We start from the raw sequence: 18599 nt of genomic DNA on the forward strand, positions 1-18599 counted from the left end.
CATCTCGTGGTCATGTGAAATATGACTTTAGGCTCTAGTTTCATTTTGTTAAGGTACATGTCCGACTGCATCAATATCTTGTGACCAGCAACTTTGAAAATATTTCAGAGCCATAAACTGTGCCGTTGTTTAAATCCCTATTAGTCATGTGATACTAACATCATTTGTTCCTCGCTGAAACTCATTCACAAGAGTTAATTAACAAGGAATGGCGATATATTTCCAAGTCAGGATGGTGAATGACTTGGAGGGGAACTTCTAGGTGGTGGTGTTCCCATGTGTCTGCTGCCCTTGTCCTTCTAGATGGTAGTGGTCAGTGGTTTGGAAGGTACTATCGAAGGAGTGAATGTTTGTGGATATGGTGCCAATCAAGCGGACTGCTTTGTCCTGTATGGTGTCAAGTTTCTTGAGCGTTGTGGGAGCTGCACTCATCCAGGCAAGTGGGGAGTATTTCATCACATTCCTGACTTGTGCCTTGCAGATGATGGACAGGCTTTGGGGAGTCAGGAGGTGGGTTACTCATTGCACTATTCCTAGCCTCTGGCCTGCTTTTGACTAGCCATATAAATACTGTGGCTACCGGTTCAGTCTCTGGTCAGTGTAACCCCCAGGATGTTGATAGTGGGGAATTCAGTGATGGTAATGCCATTGAAAGTCAAGGGGGAGATGGTTGAATTCTCTCTTGTTGGATATAGTGCAAATGTTATTTGCTACTTGTCAGCCCAAGCCTGGATATTGTCCAGGTCTTGCATTTGAACATGGACTGCTTCAGTATCTGAGGAGTCGTAAATGGTGCTGAACATTGTGCAATCATCAGCGAACATCCCCACTTCTGACCTTATGATAGAAGGAAGGTCATTGATGAAGCAGCTGAAGATGGTTTGGCTGAGGACGCTACCCTGAGGAACTCCTGCAGTGATGTCCTGGAGCTGAGATGACTGACCTCCAACAACCATCACCATCTTCCTTTGTGCTAGGTATGACTCCAACCAGCGGAGAGTTTTTCCCTGATTCCCATTGACTCCAATTTTTCTAGGGCTCCTTGATGCCACACTCAGTCAAATGCTACCTTGATGTCAAGGGCAGTCCCTATCACCTCACCTCAGGAGTTCAGCTCTTTTGTTCATGTTTGAGCCAAGGCTGTAATGAGGTCAGGAACCAAGTGGCCCTGGTGGAAACCAAACTGGGCATCAATGAGCAGGTTATTGCTAAGCAAGTGCTGCTTGATAGCACTGTTGATAGCACCCTTTCATTACTTTACCGATGATTGAGAGTAGACTGATGGGGCAATAATTGGCTGAATTGGATTTGTCTTGCTTTTTGTGTACAGGACATACCTGGCCAATTTTCCACATTGTCAGATAGATGTCAGTGTTGTAGATGTAAATTTGCATTTCTTAAATATGCATCGTTTGTTCCTCTTTAATATTCTAGATTTTATGTAACTTTAATGTTCCCAATCTTAGGAGATTCTGTTATGTGCCAGTTATGAAAATTTAGAATGCTTTTTCTCATGTTGACTCAGTTATCTGCTCTAGAGTGATATAAGTGGCAAGTTTTGTTCCTTTGTACTTGGGCAAGGCAGAACTCGTACTTCAATCCCATCTTGTGGGCTTGTAAGTAAAAATATTAAAACAATCTAGTGGAAAGCTTTAGAACCTGTAGAGAAATGTATTTAACGGGATAGATTTCAAGAAGACAGACAGACTGTCTCATGGCAGACACTACTTAATGCAGAAATGTGTGATGCGGTTTAGAGGGGAGAATAGGGAGAGGCAATACAAACTAAATGGTACAATTTTACTGTGGTTGTAGGAACAGAGATCTTGCACATACACAAATCTGTAAAGGCAGCAGCACAACTCAGTAAGGCTTTATAAATATAAACATGGAATACAAAAGCAATAAAGTTATGTTAAGCCTTTCAAGATTGATAGTAAGGCTTCAGCGAGAGTATTGTCAAATTCTCAGCACCACACTTTAGGAAGGATTGAAGATCTTGAGGGAGGGTGCAGAGGAGAATTTACCAGAATAATACTAGGGATGAGCAACTACAGTTATGCAGAGAGAATAGAGAAGGATTGTTCTCTTTAGATCTAATAGGTTAAGGGTAAATTTCATAGAGATGTTCTAAATTATGATGGGTTTTCATAGAATAAATAGAATCTGTTTCCTTTGATAGAAGGATTGGTAAGCAGAGGACTCAAATTTGGGTGAATTGGGAAAAGAATCAGCAGAAAGATTAGTTTTTTTTACGCAGCAAACTGTAATCTGTAAAGCCGCCTTCTATGCTGTAGGCTTCTAGGATGAGAATGTGATGACAAGGCATCTTAAAACAACAGAATTTGTTGCAATAAATTTCTATTAGAACAAAATCTGTTAATTTTTTTTGATAACTGATCTCATAGAAAACCAATGCAACATTTTGCAGTGTATATACCAGTAATTCTTTTTTACAAGGGGTGCAGTAGTACCATTGAATTATTAAATTAATGCAATGTTGAGTAGCAGTAAATTAATGAAATTAATAAACCTCTGGGATCACCAATGAACTGATAAATCAATGCCGCAATAGTTGCCAGTAAACTGCTTTAAAGAAACAGCAAAAATGAACAAATTAATGGAAGTGAGCATTGGAGAAATTAATAAATCCGTACAGCAGCAGAACACCAACAAATTAATCAAGTAATGGACACCAGTAGTTGGCTTCACCAGCCTTTTACTTTTCAAAGCAGAGTGAATGTTTTCTAAACTTATAAAGTTCACAAAAGAGTTTATGAAAGAACGAGTAAACTTGGCAGCTAAGAGAGGATTTTTGAGAAGGCACATGTATGTTTGTGTATACTTTATGTATATACATGTATAGTATATATATATAATGTAATGTATAGATTCCTGTTTTTTCATCAACATAAAATGGTTGGGATAAAATTTCCCTTGCCTGCCTGCAGTGGAGAGCAGTACTGGTTAAGGAGTAGAGCCCATGGTCAGGTCAGGGATTAAGGCAGGTCAAAATGTTGTGATGTATGAACATGTGTCTGAAAGATTCACTGGGTCAGGCGTCATGTTATAGGCAGTCACAGACCCTGATGCTAACTGCTGTATTCGCCAGGGGCAACAAACAGGGTAATAGGCTGATCTTGAAATCAGCCAACCAGTCACTATACTACTGGGGGCGGCGTGGGGGAGATCCAGTAGTTTAGATTAGGTCAGGCTCCAGTTTGAAATCTAGAAAGTTCAGGTTACTGGAAATGTTATGGGAGATCTGTAAACTGTTTACTGTGCTAGTCAGACTACCTTGTACAATAAGTTATTTATGTAGCACCGTTAATGTAATGAAACATCCCAAGGTGCTTCACAGGAGCATGAAATAACAAAGTATGACTTCAGGGAGATATTAGGTCAGGTGACCAGAAGCTTGGTCGAGCTGCTAGGTTTTAAGGAGTGTCTTAAAGAAGGAAAGTGAGGTAAGGGGGTATTCCAGAGCTTAGGGCTGAGACAACTGAAGGCACAGACACCAATGCTGAAGCAAGTAAAATTGAGGATCCACAAAAGACCAGAATTAGAGGAGCTTAGATATCTCCGAGGGTTGTGGTGCTGGAGGAGGTTACTGTGATAAGGAGTGGCGAAGCCATGGAGGAATTTGAAAACAAGATGAGAATTTTAAAAGCAAGACATTGCCTTCATTCGCTCCAGGTCAAGCATGGAGCACAGGGGTGACAGGGGAATGGGACTTGACGTGAATTAAAACATGGACAGCAGAGTTTTGGATGACATCAAGTTTACGAAGGAAAGAATGTAAGAGATGTTATGCTCCTTCTTTCGGGTCGCTTTGCTCAGCGAACATGGTTACATACCTATCTACTGGTGAGTGAGTTGGTAATCAAGATGATGCAGACGAAGAGACCATTGTAAGATGAAGCACATGCTGTCCATTAACGTAAGTAATGGAGCACTAACATGTGCTTCTCAAACCAAACAGTTTTCTAAAACTGCTGATTAACAATATAGCCTGCAATTGGGTAATACAATCATGTGGTCAATTTGCTCATATACTGTTAAAGGTGTATTGCACCTCAGATTACCAAAAGAGACCAGCCAGGGGAGTGTTGGAATAGTCAAGACTAGAGGTAACAAAGACATGAGTGAGGATCTCAACAGCAGTTGGGCAATGATACAGAGGTGGAAATAAGTGGTCTTAGCGATGGCATGCATATGAGGTCAGAAGCTCATCTATGGATCAAATGTGACACCAAGATTGCAAATAGATTGGCTTAATCTAAGACAATTGCCATGGGGAGGGATGGAGTCAATAGCTAGGGAATGGAGTTTGGTGTGGGGACTGAAATGGCTTTGGCCTTCCCAATAATTAATCAGAGGAAATTTCTGCTCATCCAGTACTAGATGTTGTGGATATCAAATAAGCAGTCTGATCATTTAGCAATAGTGGAGGACTTGAGAGGTGGTGGTGAAGTAGAGCTGGGTGTCGCCAGAGTATACGTGAATACCAACGCTGTGTTTTGGTTGATGTTTCAGAGGGGCAGTATGTAGATGAGAGATAGGAGGGTCCAAAGATATATCTCCAGATTCTCTCCAGTTCTGGTCAGCAAGAAACAAGAGGAATATTCAAGTACTTGGGACAGTGCAGGGAAAGAGCATGAAGCTTAGCTCCAGTACAAGTAGTGCCAGTTATCAAGAAAAACTAGTGAGAAATTGAGGATGTTGCTTTAAATTGGAAGAGTAGGACAAGGAGTCACTAGTTCAAACTTAAAGGCAAATGTCGGACTGATTATCAATTTTTTTCATCATTCAATGTGTTGATAACCTTTAGCGTAAACTATCAAAGTAATTGAGGCATGAGCCGTGCAATTGTTGAACACTCTATCAATGTAAGATGTGTGCCAGTATATGAGTGTAGTTATAGTAATTAAGCCATATTGGCAGTTTCTATTATAAATGTGGCCAAAGGAATTTATGAAAGTGTTGCAAGAAATTGTGTAGATGTAAGATTTTTCATGTATTAGAATGCTATAGAAGGGCAGTTCCAACCTCCTTACTGGTAAAATAAGGTATTTTTTCAATTTACCTACCATGACATTCACTATTTATAATCCTGTCCAAGCTGAACTATAAAGTTCCTAGAGTAGAAGTGTGTGCAACTTATATAAATTTACAACACAGAAATGGGCAGAGTGTGCAGAAATGTAAGATTGTTACATAATGGGAGGTTGGAAAAACAAATTACAAATCATTAGTAGAATTGTAGCAATCTCTACCACAAACCAATGTTAAAGTGGGCTCTATGAATTAGTTTACAGAAGAATAAGATAGCTACTGTGAAAAAAGGAATGTTTAAAATATTCTGAAGCAATTAGGATAATGGGGTTGAACTTGTTTGAGAGAAACAACAAAGAATTGATCGACCAATCGCCTGTTTCTTTGCTATAGCATTCAACTAAACCAGTTTACAGAATAAGAAGTGTAACGTGTAATTGCCCCGATGAATGTCATTTTGTTTGTGTGTGTGCATGTGAATATATGTATTGGAGTGCAAAGTGAGGCTTCAGAAGCTCACTCAACAGCACCAAAGGCTGACAAGAGCCTGTAAGTACGTCATTGCAGGCAACTGTTTGCACACAGGATTTCCATGCAAGTTATTTTTCAATCAGCAGTTTCAATGTTAAATGTCATGATTTTTGGTCAAACTTTAATGTCAACAAGTATATTTGTATATTATAACAATATTATTCTTAACACTAATTACAATTCTATTTGTTTGTATAGTATTGTGGAAATACAGAAGGATGTGGAATACAGATTGCCTTTCACAGTGAACAATAAAACAATCAATTTGAACATGTGAGTATAAAAAAGCTCAAGTTTGAGATACTCATTTTACATGAAGTACGTTCACGCAACTATATTTTTCACTTGTCGTATGGTCAGGAAGATATAATAATGTGATTGGAATTTATTGGAAAATAGTAGTATCTGTGTCTATATGTGTGTGTGAGGCTTAATTGGATTAAAGGCAGCTGGCCTGGAGGCTTTGTAACAAAAGATAAGCTAGGTTAAGTAGGTAAACGTGGGAGAAGTTTAGAATGTAAGGCGTAAAAGGGCATTTGCATTTATTAAATAAACCAAACTAGATTGTTTTCAAAGGAAGGGTGAAATGTGTCACCTAGCCAGGTGAAGTTCAGAAACAGTGTTTATATTTTTCCCAAAGATTACTGGTAAAATTGGTTCTATGATAAATTTTTATGATCAGAGAGTTAAAGTCCAAAGACATAGTGAAACAATATAAATTTGCATTCAAAGGGGAAAACATGTGTAAAGGAGCGAAGGCTGTGTATAAGGGTAGGCATTTTAAGATCTAACAAGTGTGAAATGCCTTCAGCATCTAAGCCTCAAGCTGCTGTCTACAGAGAACTGAAGTTAAGGAAACTCACTTAGATTGGATTGTTCAGGGTATCATGTTTCTTTGCTTGGGTCTTTTAAAATCTGTGTTTTACTGTTGCCTTAATGGAGGTGTAACTGGGAGTCAGTATAACTAGGGGATTTAGAAGTTATTCTAGTAGTAATTTGTAGACACATGTATGTGCTTAAAAACACTTAACTAGATTAAACATTTATTAATAAGATTTGTTACAGGGCTCAATGGTCTTATTACTACTGAATTCAAAGCCCACATCTCGAAACATACAAATTACAAAAATAGTTGTGGCAGTTGTCTCAAGTTTCCCTCTGGGATTTAAACAACTCAGCATTTACCATCAGCTGTGTCATAACACGTATACATTAGGAATAAAATCCAGAAGAACTAATTAGACTTTAATAGCTTTAACACGCTCCTGCCATATTGGCAGCCTGCTATTTCTTGAAAAGGTCAGTGTGGTGGAGGGTTTGAAATAATTAGAGCGTTTTATTTCTTGAAGAATGGCATGTTTGTTGGGTTGAAAGCTCTGTCAATATAGGTTTCAGGTTCCTAATGAGAAGGGTTGAGTTCAAATGTTGGCATCACTTGATCAAATTGACTTATTTCCTTGATTAATAAGCTGCGGCGCTAAAACAAAAACAGGAAAAGGGTCAGTCAGCATCTGTAGCTGGTTTTAGGCAGAGTCCTTAGAAGTGGGGGAAAAAAATGAAAGAAATGCAAACATTTTATTCAAGTCAGAAGAAAGGGAGGGGGAAAAGAACAAATAGTTAATGCCTTCCATCCTGCTTTTTCATATAAAAAGCAGGAGATTGTTAGATGAAGTAGATCTGTCAAGCAATAGGGAAACATCTGTTTTATGAAAAAAGTGAAAAGCTGTGATAAGAGGCTCACTGAAGGAAAAAAGTGACAAAATAGAAGAAATTGAAAGCTAAGTAAACCTTCAAATCAGGCCTTGGAGTTCAAGCAGTGGATCCGTTAGTCCTGAAACATGTATTTGGTGAAAAAGTGAGTTTCTGCAACTACTCTCACAAACAAAAACAGAAAGCTTTAAAAATGGAGATGAGTAGAATACAAGAGATGACCATTATGTTTTTCAAAGAGGGGAAAGAACTTTCTAATGATTAGCATTCCTAAGCAGGAGTAAATTAACTGTCACAAAAAAAGCAAGAAATCTAAATATTTGTTTTAAGGTTATAGGTTTCACAGCTAATCTAGACTTGGATGATCTGTTTTTAATTTTTCCTTTTCCATCTTTGTACTGATTTGTCCTTGCTTATTTTTCATTTTTCAGTTGTGAAGATGGATCCTGCCCAAAGGCATGGACCTGCCTTTTCTCCACAGATATAAGATGACCTTGGGCAGCATTTTCCAGTCGGCGAGCGGGGGCGGGGCCCGCTTGCCGATGCGTAAAATGACATAGGGTGATGTGGGGCGTGCGTCCCGACGTCACCCCGCATCATTTAGATTTTCAATTCGGCGGGCACACAGCCTGGTTGGCTGCTTGCGTGCTGAACTGTCAACAGCCTATTATGGCCATTAAAAAACTAATTAATGAACTTAATGGGCCTGCCCATCCAACCTTAAGGTTGGTGGGCAGGCGGGGAGGCCAGGCGGCCTTCGGATAATGCATGAAACCTCATCGGGCAGAATGAGGTTTCATGTAAGATTTAAAATTTCACAATTTTCTAATAAAAGTAATGGACATGTCCCATCTCATGTGACAGTTTCACATGAGGGGACATGCTCTTAAGTTTTTTTTCCGTCTTTAATTAGGTTTTTAAAAGTAACCTTGATCTCCGTGAGACAGCACTCTGCCTCAGGAAGACCTGTGTGCTCTTTAGCACATGCGCGAAAGAACACACTTCCGGCTCAGGGAATCCCCCCCGCTCCACCACCCGCACAGGGAACGCACAGCGCTTCTGGGCAGGCGTCACGCTAGGTGGGCCTTAATTGGCCCACCCACGTAAAATGGCGGCGCGCCCCCAATTGGGGGTGCCAATCGGGAACCTGCCCGCTACCGCACAACCTCCCCCCGATTGGAGGGAGGATGCTGCCCCTTGTGTTTCCAGAGTTTTCAGTTTTTATCTACATTGATAGTTTTGTCATTCCTAAAAGAAGTGAAGCAATTGGAACCTGTTCTGGAGTGCAAAAAGGAATTGTGGGTTTTGATATTTAGCTTGTTAAAAACTCAGTTTGACTCAATCAGACCTGCCATATGAAAGAACAAATGAACATGGTGCGTGGATAGAGATAAATGTATACCACTATTGCCAAAAAGGTTTGCAGAATGGTAATGGAAATTCATATCTTCATTTACAATTGTATGCTGTAATCATTTGTTTTTGAGTTAACATTTTGTGATGTCCACAAGTGGCTCTATGTTTTTGTTTGCACTGTAAGATCTAGACAGGATGGATACAGATTTTACTTCTAAATTTTTCCTTCTACAAATCTAGCTTGCTTCCTACTCAGTTTCCACAAGAAAAGCCTGTGGTCTCAGTGTTCCCTCCAGTGAGGCATCATTTAGTGGACAAGCATAGTGGGACAGTGGTGACGAGCCCACTGATTACAAATGTATGTAGACAATCTCACTTTTTTAATTCGCTCATTTTGTGAAGTATATAATTGTGTTGCCTTTCATCGTATTTATCTATTTCTAAATTTAGAAGACTTGTGTCTAGCGTGTCACATTTTAAATGGGTAGTAGCATGGCATTGCTCACAGCATCCTGAAGGATATGCTGTTTTATAACAATAGGAGCTCCTACCATTCATAGAGAAATGTATTGTATAATGCAAGTAGAACCACTAGAAAATTATAAATAACGTATGTAACTTACTAACTCTTAATGAAGTTTTCGTTTGTAACAGTAGATGCAAAGACCCTTGAAGATGCCACCATGTGCAGAATGCCATGCAGATTGTACATTGGTTTGGGGCCGGGAGTAGTGTTTGTGTGGTGGGGTGTGGAGTGATGCTCGGGGAATACCAAACTATTGAATAAAACTTAAAAATAGAATTGAAAAAGTAGTAGATAAAAATTGCTGATCAAAGCTAAGTGCAAAGCAATGGAAAATTCTGAAGTAATAAGATAATGCACGTGAAAAATCAACAGAGGATCAATATAATAGAAAATAAATTGTCACTATATATCCAAATCACAAGCAGCACAGTTGGAAAATAAAAGGAGCTCAGCAAGGAAAGCTCTGCAACTTGAAAGTAATAAATGTCTTCCTGCAATCCCCTATATTTATGTATAGATAAAATGGTCCATTTATCCATGGAAACCCTACTTTTAATGTAACTCTTTTGCTTTAATCAGAATGTATTCAACCTATACCTTATCCAACTCATTAAATATTTCCCAGTACTGGTCTGTTGTTGGACCTGCCAATTTTCCAACAGGTGAACTTGGGCTAGGTCTCCTTTCATCCCATTGAAATTGGCCTAATTTCTAGATCAGTATCTTTATTTTGCACTCCCTTTTTGTTTTACTTGATTGTAAAGGTAATTAGTTTATGGTTGCTATTACTTAATCTATATCTGTTATGTATTTTAGTTTGTTCCAATTATATCCCAATTACTATTTTTTAAGTAATTAAAATCTTAATATACATTTTTTATTGATCTAATATTGAAGTTCGCCATGCATTCGGACCTTGGAAAAGTCATGCAGGCTGTCCTTGAAGAATTTTGGAAGAACCCTCCAGTGATAGCTTCAAGCTCAGCATCCTTTCCATAGTAAGTATGATCATCGTGTATGCTTCAGCTTGGCTCAATGGTAACAAGCACACATTTGAGTTAGAAGGTTGTGGTTTCAAACTCAATCTAGGACTTGAGCACATAGCCTAGCGTAAAGCTTCAGTGTGGTACTTAGGGAGTGCTACATTGTCAGGGATGGCATTTTGCAGATAAAAATATAACAGGAAATAGGGACAGGAGTAGGCCTTATGCTGTTCGAAATCTTTTCTGCCATTCAATAAGATAAGGACTGATCTTCAACCTTAACTCCACATTCTTGCCAATCCCCATTTCCCTTAGATTCTTACGCATCATGGGAATCACTCGACCTCAGCTCAGCCTTGAATATAATCAATGATTGAGCATCCACAGCCCTCTGTTGCAGAGAATTCCAAAGATTCACAACTCCAAGTGAAGAAATTACTCATCTCAGTTTGAAATAACTGTGCCCTTAACCTGAGGTTATGCCCCCTTATTCTAGACTCTCGAACCAGGGGAAGCAGTCTCTCAGCAGCTGTTATTATTCTGCCATTTACACCTCCTCTAGACACTTCTTTTTCTTTTTTTGTCCCATTACTATTCCCTTTGGGTCTGCAGAACAAACTCTTTGGTCATTTAATCTCTTCTGTCTTCCTCCCTATCACAGATCTTCCCTTTTGCTCTTTTTCAACCTGCCCCCACTTCACTTGTTTAAAACCTATTACATTTCTAAGTTCTCACAGTTCTGATGAAAGGTCATCAGCCTGAAACTTTAACTCTGTTTTCCTTTGCGTAGCTGCTGCCTGACCTGCTGAAATACTTCCAGCATTTTCTATTTTTATTTCAGATTTCCAGCATCTGCTGTATTTTGCTTTTGTGTTCCTACTCTGTTTTCTGTCCTCTAGCTAATCCTCTTTTCAGGCTAATATATTACCCCCAACCTCATGATCCTTTATCTTGTCCCAGTACTACACCCTTGTTAGTTATATCCTCAAAAAGCTCCAATAGTTTAGTCAAATATGATCTCCCTTTCACAAGTCCATGTTGACACTGTCTAATCATATTATAATTTTCAAAATGCCCTGTTACCAATTCCATAATAAAGGATTCCAGTGTGTTTTTTTTCTGACAACTGATGTCAGGATAACTGGCCTGTATTTCAATGTTTTCTCTCTTCTCCCCACCCCCCCCTCCCATACACACACACACACACACACACACCCCCCCTCTCCAAATGCCTTCCTTTCTTGAATAGCAGTGTTACATTTGGTACTTACCAAACCACTGGAACCATTCCAGATTCTTGGAATATCACAACCAGCGAATCCACTACCTTTGTAAGCACCTTTGTCAGAACTCCAGGATGTGTAGACCATTAAATCCAGGGGGTTTGTTGGCTTTTAGTCCCATTAATTTCTCCAGTACTTTTGTTCTACTAATATTAATTACTTTTAAGTTCCTCACTGTCATTAGACTGTTGGTTCCCCTTATTTCTGGTATGGCTTTTGTGTCTTCTACTGTGAAGAGACAGGCACAAAAAATTTGTTTAATGTCTGTCGTTTCCTTATTCTCTATTAATTCTTTCCTGCCTCAGCTACTAAGATACCCACATTTACTTTCACTACTCTCTTGCTTTATATTTTAGAAGCTCTTACAACTTGTGTTTATTTGTTGCTAGTTTACATTTATTCTATTTTTGACTTTTTTTACCAATTTTTTGGTCATAAGAACATCAGAAATAGAAGCTGTAGGCCATCCTTTGCTTGTTCTAAAACTCCCAATCTTCAGGCTTATTATTTTTCTTGGCAATACTGTGGGCCTTTTTTAATCTAATATTATCCTTAAACTCTTTTTAGTTTTGCCATGGATTGATCATTTGTTCTGTGGAATTTTTATTTGTCAATAAAATGTATATTTGAGATTTATGCAATATTTCTTTAAGTATTTGCTACTGCTTATCTGCTATCAACCTTTTAATCTGGTTTCCCAATCTACTTTAGCCAACTTGCCCCTCTTACCTATGTAATTAGCTCTATTTAATTTTAATACTGTTTTGTATTTCTCTCTCCAACTTGATCACTATTATGGTCAATCCTCCCCAGAAGATCGTTTACTAAATAATACTGTCTCATTGAACAAGACAAGACCTAAAATAACCTCTTCCCTGTTTGATTCCGTGATGTATTGTTCTAGGTAACTGCCTTGAATGCATTCCATGAACTCTTCCTCCAGACTACGTTTGCCAATTTGATTTGTGCAGTCCATCTGAAGATTAAAGTTGTCCATCATTATTACAGTGCCTTTGTTACAAGCTCCTCTTATTTCTTGGTTATTACTCTGTCCAGATGTGATGTTAAACTGAGTTCCTGCTTGGGTGTTTAGTTGAATTTAAAAGGTCCCATGGTACTATCCTAAGATCAGGAGAGCTTCCCCTGTTGTTCTGGTCAATATTTATCCCTCGACCTACAGCTGCACCATCAAATAAACTGATTAACTGGTTATTTATCTCATTGCTGTTAATGAGACCTTGGTGTGCACGTTGGTTGCTATATTTGTCAACATAACACCAGTGATGACAAAATAATTCAGGTGGTTGTGAATAGCTTTTGGGTGCGTATTGCAGATCTGAAAGGTGCTGTATAAATGTACATATTTTTCCTAGGATGAACATTTTTGGTATCCCAGTACAATTGTGCAAGAAACTTGAACCAGCTTTCACTTTTTCCTTAATTTTGCAATAGTTCGTGTCAACCAATTTTTGTTCACATTAGTGAAAGAACTGATAGTCAAATGAGTTGCAGGGATTACACAATAAGTGGAAGTATACTAAGAGGGGTAGATGAAGTAAGAGATCTTGGCGTACAAGTACACAGGTCCCTGAAGGCAGCAGTTCAAGTAGACAAGGTTGTAAAGAAGGCATATGGAATGCTCTCCTTCGTTGGCAGAGGTATAGATTACAAAAGTAGGGAGGTCATGTTGGAATTGTATAAAACACTGGTGAGGCCACAACTGGAGTATTGTGTGCAGTTCTGGTCACCACATTACAGGAAGGACATAGCTCTGGAGAGAGTGCAGAGGAGGTTTACAAGAATGTTGCCAGGGTTAGAAAAGAGTAGCTATGAGGAGAGATTGGATAGGTTGGGGTTATTTTCCTTAGAACAAAGAAGGCTGAGAGGTGACTTGATTGAGGTGTACAAAATTATGAGGGGAATAGATAGTGGACAGGATAAAATTGTTTCCCTTGGTGGAGAATTCTAGAACCAGGGGACATAGATTCAAGATAAGTGGCAGAAGGTGTAGGGGGGACATAAGGAAGAACTTTTTTACCCAGAGGGTAGTGGGTGTCTGGAACTCGCTGCCCAAGTTGGTGGTAGAGGCAGAAACTCTAAACTCTTTAAAGAAGTACCTGGAAATGCACCTTAAGTGCTGTAAGATGCAGGGTTATGGGCGGGATGCAGGAAAGTGGGATTAGAAAGGGCACCTGGGTGTCCTCGGGCTGGCATGGACAAGATGGGCCAAATGACCTCCTTCTGTGCTGTAACTTTTCTATGGTTCTGTGGAGTTATTTACATTTGACTGAGCAATCACTATGTCATTATTGTAGAACTCTGATAATACAAGTATGTACACAACTATATTTAAGTTTGATCTATCTTCCTAAATAACTATGATTGATATGGTACACAACTTAAGTATAGCTGCAAAAAGGGACATGTTGTTGAAACTTTTCATCTTGCACTCATCAGGATAGATTTACAAGAATACCAATTGTAAAGGGAGCAACAATTATTATAGCATGAGAAGAGAGTGCTGATTGATTGGCAAGTGGACTCCATTTAGTAGAGGTGTTGCCATGGAGAATGCACCAGGGAACAGTTAACTGCCAAACTCTTCTCGCGCATTATAAATTGCTCCCTTTACAATTGTATTCTTGCGAAACTGTCCTGATCATTGCAAGATGAAAAGCTTTGGCAGCTTGTCTCTTTTTTCAGCAGTATTTATATATCTTGTAAATTGAATTTGGAATTTTTTTGCTTTCCTTTCATCATATAGGTAATGGGATTATTTCAATAATTAGCCCAACTATGAATTCAAGATTTAAATATGATTTGAACGTTTTAAAATGCAGTAGTTTAGTCAGAAACACAGTTCCCTGTTGATCATTTTAAATTTCATATGGACATCCAGTGGCATGGGCACTTTTACTCCATACCCGACATGATGAAATCTGGCATTTAGTGATACTCAAGTGGCTAATGGTGAATTTAATTGAAATTTGACATTCATTAACATGGTGTGTGCTAAAACTTTCGAGAAATTATTACTCTTTTGCTACTAGTTTATTGTTAAGGGTTTGATATTTATAGCGAAGTAAACTGTCCTCCTTGATGGGGAAAATTTTGGCCCAACTGTATCTCAAGAATTTTTATAAAACTGTTATTTTGATGTATTAAAAACAATTTTATTTGAGATTTAAATAGAAAATTGACTCTTTTTAATGTAACTTTAGCATTAACCAGTGATTTGCTGTTTCTCATTAAGTTTCCACAAAGAACATGCTAAAATATCTGTCATGAGGCCATTAATGTATATAACATTAGTGGAAAATATTTTTCTTTTAAAATAGAGGTTTAGTCTGTGGGTGTGTCTTAATTGGATTAAAGCCAGCTAGTCTGGGTGTTTTGATGTTTACTAGTTTTGAGATGTAAGAGAGGTAGAGTGCATTTGCAATTTTTTTGAATAGAGCATTCAAGAAGTGAGGTGAAACCTGGCATCTAGCTAGCAGAGACTAAACAATATGTTTATTTTACTAATAAAATTGGTACTATGAATGGGATTTTATTGTTAGAAGAGGTGGAGTTCAAAAAGGCTGGTGATACAATGAGAATTTACATTCAATGAGATGTGCTGGATATAACCAATTACAGTTTTCATGTGTGCAGGGTAGAGGCAATGTAAGATCAAAGTAGCTGTAAGCCGACAACTGTCTCTACAGGGCCCAAAGTGAAAGGAACCTTATTTTGAATTCGTAAGGTGAAAATGCTTTACCTGGTGTCTGGTTAAGTCTATGGGTGCTGTTGCTTTAATGGAGATTAGTTTGGGAATTTGTTATAAGTTATGATAGTGGTAATTTGTAGCCATGTATATGTGTTTAATGTGTTGTAACTTAATGAAATGTTTCATTTAGTTTAATATAAAACCTCTCAAACTGGTGATCTGATTCCTGAATTTAGAGTTGCATCTCAAACATATCACTTAAAAGTATAGGTTATAGGTTATGACATTTGTTTTAAGTTTCCCTCTGGGATTTTTAAATAACTCAGCTTTATCAGCTGCTGGTTCATAACAATATCTTAGTAAAAGGTTGCATCTTGTCTTAACATTTGAAGACGAGATATCTCTGTTACAGTAAGTCGAACATTTTTCTTCCAAGTTTCTGTTTGGAGCACTATCTCTTCACTTTTTTTTCCAGTTTGCGCTATTCAGATAATAAGTACAATTTATGTACTTCATTTTTATAAATTTTTTTAATATTGGGAGCCACTTGGGCTGTTACAAATTACACATGGCTGACTGTCCAGCTTTTATATGCTCATTTATCTTAGACTTCAATCACAAATGCAAATAATTATCCAACTTAAGACTCTTGTTTTGCCCGTTTCTGTGTTGTAATCTTTACAAATTTAATCTCTTAGCCGTTTCAGTGGCCCTGCTGGTATGGCTCCTTACCCTCCCCAGGGATATCCATTTATTGCACCATTTCCTGCTCAGGAGTCAACTGTTCCTTGTCTTCCGGATACAGTTCCAGGCCAAGGCTTTGGTAGTCCCAGACCTGCAGCTCCTGCTTATGGATTGATTACTGACTTGCCTTTACCAGTTCCCACAGCTGACTCATCAGAACAGGTAAATTTGAAACCCAGTTTAATATTTAGAACATAAAACATTATCCCATGCTTTTATAATACTGTATTTCGTTGTAAGTGCAGAGGAAAACAGCTTTAATGTGCTATTTTCTATTTTGCTAACCAACATGTTGTAGCTTGTTTAATTCCAAGTGTTCATCTTTTCTGGCTGAACCTGAATGAGTATTATTTGTAAAAATGTGACAGACGTGACGAGTCTATTATCATATCCAAGAAAAACTACATTGGGGTTCTTGACCTAATAGATGGATGGTCAAGTGCTAATGGGAAGATCTGTTGCTAAACTGTGTCATGCTACCATTCCTTTATTCAAAAGAGCATATAATGGAAGCTATTTTTCAGATAGACTTTACAAATACAGTTTGAATTTAAGTTCTGATTAATGTACTGTCAATTGCTTGGGAAGTTAGCTAGTCAGGTCATTTGGATAACGGAAAGAAAACTTAGGCAATGGACCAACAAGGAGCTACATTGATAAGAGTCAAAGAATTTTGTCAACACTGTCATCTATCATGCTTCCTAATTTTTTTTATACATGTATTAAAAAGCACGCTTTGTTTAAAAAAACACTTTTTCAGGCAGATACTCCATTTACTTGCCTTCCACTGGCAGTGACGAGGTTTATACAGTCTAGGGTCAATGCAGAAACTGTTTTACTCTGCGTGTGTGCTAGATGGAGTGTATCACCAGTGCAGAGCAGAGCAGCGGAACCACCACAAAATGTTTTTTTAAAAATGGGTACATTGGGAAAAATAAGTCTGCAGCAAAAGAATCCTTTGGGTTTGACAAAACACAATCAACCAGTGAATCAAATTTGACTTCAAGCATGAAGAAATAAAGCACCATGTTTATTCCAGCCCCAGGTTGCATGTATAGTTTTCTGATTAGGGTGTATGATATTTTTTTTCGCAGTAGGTGACTTTAGAGAAAAGAGCTAAAGATCGTAGTCAATGTGATTTTGCTTCGCAAGGATTCTTGGCTGAGATAGTCAGGATTCCCCTTAAATCAACAAATCAAACTTCTTTCATAGGGTACATTCAAATTGGTTTGGGAAATTGAAGTGGAAATAAAAGAGAGACTTAAAAAGTTGAATAATTTCTTATGCACTGACATGCCTTAGCTTAATAAGCAGAAAAAAAATAATTGCTATGTCCCAGACCACACAGAGTTGAGATTTGCCCAAGGAGTTCTTTGAACAGGACATTCCTCCAGTTTGCATCAATGTCTGATTGAGGATTTGACATTTAATATAGCTTTGATCTTACCCTCATCCATTCCTTAAATTCAGCCTTTGCTTTTAAAGGGTCAACAAAAATGTCCTCAGCCAGTGCTATAAAAGCTTCCAGCACAGAAAAAGGCAATTCAGCCCATAATGGCTGTGCTGGTTCTTTGCTAGAGCAATCCAAAACTAATCCTATTGCCGTGAATCTTCCTTGGCTTCAAATGGTTACTCACTCTGTATTTTAAGGAGGTAAATTCATGTCCAAGCACAATCATAATAAAACTGTCCTACACTTATTGACAAAACATTATAATACATTCCAAACTAAGATTTGTGAGATAAACACAACGTGCTGGAACTACTCAGCAGGTCTGGCAGAATCTGTGGAGAAAGAATCTGAACTCAATGTTTCAGATCAATGGCCTTTCGTTGATTCTGATGAAAGGTCATAGACCTGAAATGTTAAGTCTGTTTCTTCCTCCACACATACTGCCAGAACTGCTGAATATTTCCAGCATTTTCTGTTCTTATTTCAGATTTGTAGAATCCATGGTATTTTGCTTTTGTGTAAGATTTTTGAACGTTGGCAATTCCAATGTGTTCTGTTTTTCATTCTCTCTCTCCATATTTGAGAGAAAAAAAGAGAATAATAGGTAAGAAAGATTATCAGGACCTCTTAGGAAAATCAACTCAATAACCTAAAATTCTCTGCTTGCCTATTCCTCCTTTTTTGCTAGTTGTTGCTTTCTACTCTCCCTCTTCTGGATTAAGCTAGCATTGTTCTCTTCCTGACTGAGTCTGGCCTGTTCCACCATATCCAGTGTTCTGTCATGACCCATTCCACTCAGTAGGCATTTATTGCCTCCACAAGTCTCTGAACTTTGTGCAGCCAAAGGAGAAGAAACAGTGTTTGAAGTTTCATGGCCTTGGAGAATTGGTAAAGCTATCACCTCAGTTTTGGGGGGGAAGTTTACTTCCTCATAGGTCTTAAGTCCACCAGTGAGGGAGCAGTCTTTTCCAAGCCTGTAAAGCTAAAGCATAGTCAGCAACAAAGGAAGAAACTTGTGCAAGCAAGTGCACAAGTAGAGGGAAAAGGCCCAAGATATTGTGGATCAGGTAATAGGAGGTCCCAAGCTTGAATCATCTTGTAGGTCATACCCTGAATACTTGCGAATAGGATAACCTATTTTCACCAGTTGATAGTATGCAAGTTGCAAACCACCTCCAAAAGATGATAAGATACCATTAGTTAATGGTGTGCTTTCCTTCCTAGACACACCCTATCGTGTATTTCGGAT

General features: G+C 38.4%; 1 protein-coding gene across 2 annotated transcripts in view; it reads left to right on the top strand.

Annotated features, from left to right (window-relative positions):
- The window catches only part of vps37a (VPS37A subunit of ESCRT-I), a 36294-nt gene that overhangs the window by 1353 nt on the left and 16342 nt on the right, over nt 1-18599 (top strand). For both annotated transcript variants that reach the window (XM_078548604.1, XM_078548596.1), the window contains exons 2-5: nt 5785-5859; nt 8893-9010; nt 10076-10176; nt 15852-16059. In XM_078548604.1, the coding sequence (XP_078404730.1) occupies nt 5785-5859; nt 8893-9010; nt 10076-10176; nt 15852-16059 (502 nt within the window). The remainder of the gene's footprint in view (nt 1-5784; nt 5860-8892; nt 9011-10075; nt 10177-15851; nt 16060-18599) is intronic.

The sequence above is a fragment of the Cetorhinus maximus genome, chromosome 1 (assembly GCF_964194155.1).
Source record: "Cetorhinus maximus chromosome 1, sCetMax3.hap1.1, whole genome shotgun sequence".
NCBI classification, from domain to species: Eukaryota; Metazoa; Chordata; class Chondrichthyes; order Lamniformes; family Cetorhinidae; genus Cetorhinus; species Cetorhinus maximus.